This window comes from Cyprinodon variegatus, unplaced genomic scaffold, assembly GCF_000732505.1.
Source record: "Cyprinodon variegatus isolate N-32 unplaced genomic scaffold, C_variegatus-1.0 Scaffold1006, whole genome shotgun sequence".
Taxonomy (NCBI): Eukaryota; Metazoa; Chordata; class Actinopteri; order Cyprinodontiformes; family Cyprinodontidae; genus Cyprinodon; species Cyprinodon variegatus.
Genome location: NW_015151459.1, coordinates 69852 through 72336, shown reverse-complemented (window position 1 = coordinate 72336; position 2485 = coordinate 69852). Strand labels below are relative to the sequence as shown.

General features: G+C 36.2%; 1 protein-coding gene across 2 annotated transcripts in view; it reads left to right on the top strand.

Moving 5' to 3' along the window:
• Positions 1–2485, top strand: part of ccdc9 (coiled-coil domain containing 9) — a 35020-nt gene that overhangs the window by 19552 nt on the left and 12983 nt on the right. For both annotated transcript variants that reach the window (XM_015399391.1, XM_015399390.1), the window contains one exon: positions 1827–1947. In XM_015399391.1, coding sequence (XP_015254877.1) covers positions 1827–1947 — 121 coding nt within the window. The remainder of the gene's footprint in view (positions 1–1826; positions 1948–2485) is intronic.

Genomic DNA, 2485 nt, shown 5'->3' with positions numbered 1-2485 from the left:
TGATCAGCTTATCCAGCCGCTTCCTCTCAGCTACAGATAAGCCAGCGCTACAACAGACAGCTCCATAGAAGATGGCTGATGCCACAACAGTCATAGAAGGAAAAGCAGGAAAAGTCTGCTCTGACTTCTCAAGGGTTGCTGAAATGTATGGAAATAAATCCAAAGTCGTTCTATATTTGTAGAAACAAGAAAGAGGGTTTGTGTTTTATTATAATTTTTAATTTCCGGAATGAGAAGAGTATTCTCACTTTAGGCTGCTCTGCTCTTCCTCCCTTCTATTATTGTCCCTCCTGATCCTTTCGTCTCTTATGACCTCATCCCTGTTGACCTTCTCCCCTCATTGCATCATCTCCTCTTTTCTTATTTCCAACCTTTTCACTCTTCTTTACTCCCTCTCATCTATGGTATCTCTTAACTTTTTCACCAAAATTCCAGATTGTTTATGCTGCCTTACTCCATCTTTAGTGCCCCCACCGTCGCACAACATAGATGTGGTAGACAAAGCGAAATACAAAGTCTCATAAATGCTTTATAAATGCTATTTAAAAGATGGGTCGCTTTATAAATCTTTTTCTTTAAAGTCAACTCACATAGAACATGAAACCATGAAACACCCTCTGGTGAGCTTCTTTCATTTACCTACTACAGAATCACTTCTGCTTTTACTTTTTAGTAAAACAAAAAAATAATAGCTTAATTCAACTTGGAAAAGTCTTTCATAAAAAATTTCTATTATTTCAATTATTATTGTTAAGTATTATAGATAATCATTATTTCAAACCGTTATGTCAGGTCTGGGAGGAGACAGAAACCTTCTTGATGTAAAAAGTAAGTTCAGACTTTGGGAGAAAAGTCAGGAAGCATCAGGTATTAATAGAGGTATCATGACACAAGTACAAATACTTTGTTACTGTACTTACTGTAAGTACAATTTTAGGTATCTATGCTTTACTCCATTACTTATTTTTCCTCCTACTTCTGACTTCTACTCATTACATTTTCACTCAAGTATCTGTACTTTCTATTCCTTATTCCTTGGCCCTATCTCAAAGAATTTTTCGAAATAGTCAAAAAATTTAGCTTTCAATCCATATAGTGGCATCTGGCTGTTTTTTTTTTTTGTTTTTTTTTTTTAAGGTTACTTTTATACCTTAAGTAGTTTTTGGAGCACATACTTTTTTACTTTTACTTGAGTAAAGAGGTCAAGTTGATACTTCAACTTTTACCAGAGTGTTTTTAAACTGCAGTATCTCTACTCTACTTAAGTAACAAATGTGTGTATTTTTAACACCACTGAGTTTTAATGAGCATTGGAGTAGCATCTCCACAGTAAAGCCCGCTTTAAAACAACATATATTATGTTCCTTCTCACCTTCAACCCCTTTCTAAATCTGCAGCTGTCCACATGGATTAGCCCTGCTTCTGGAGAAAAGTTTTTTGTTTAGAGAGATGATGATTCAGCAGTTTGAACAAAATAAGAAGAATGTTAAGAAGATTTAAGATGGAGCTTCAAATCAAAGAAAGATTTCTTTCATATGTAGTTCAGTCTTATCTTCCTTCTTCATCCCTTAGATCATCATTTACAGTTTTGACTCAAAAAATGAAAAATTTTGTCTTTAAATACAGATGAGCATCTTTGCTTCCTGTTTTAGTAGAGGTTGGCCCAGTGTGAGTCGGCATGCTGCTTTTAAAGTCTCTGTTTTATAATTTATGATTGCTCTAACATCTCTAATTTATCTTGTTTTTAACATGGGTTTGGGCAAACTTTATCTCTATAATGAAGCATGATTATGTTCAACTTTCTTTAACATCAATATCTCCAACAGACGACAGCAAGCGGCCTCCTAGAGCGCCAACATTTGGAGACTTTCTGTCCCAGGGCAGGAACCAGGCGCCCCGTGGAGACCGAAGCAGAGGGAGGGGCCGAGGACCGAGACAGAGTTACAGGTGAGAACCTAGAAAAGAGTTTAAAAGCATCTTTCTTTTAAGCCCACATTACCATAAATTATTGTTATTACTTTATTTAGCCTTCATTTAATCCTGAACAGGCTAACTACCTCAGAAGGTCCAGTTTTTGTTCTAAAGTGTTTAATCACCTTGGGCCTCATGTAGAAAAGGATGTGAATGCATATCAGTATGAACACCAAAAATATCCCCTCCACATGTTTAAATAACCTTTGGAACGGTGCTGTCAAGCCATCACACAAAATTTGTCAATACACCCCAACGACATTCGTTACACTCAACAGAAACTTTTAGACTAGATAGATAAAGCGCTTGAAAGCGTTTCTCGCTCGGCTCCATCTTTGCGCTTACGACTTGCTAGCTGTATGGAAACGAACCACTCCATCCAGCCAATCAAAGAGATGCAAGTAATTCTTGCTAATACTGCATTGGGATGTATAAAAGCAACCAATTACAACCAGTAGTTGATTAAGAAGAAAAATGGCGTTAATAAAATAATGTTCATAAAATGATTTAAAAA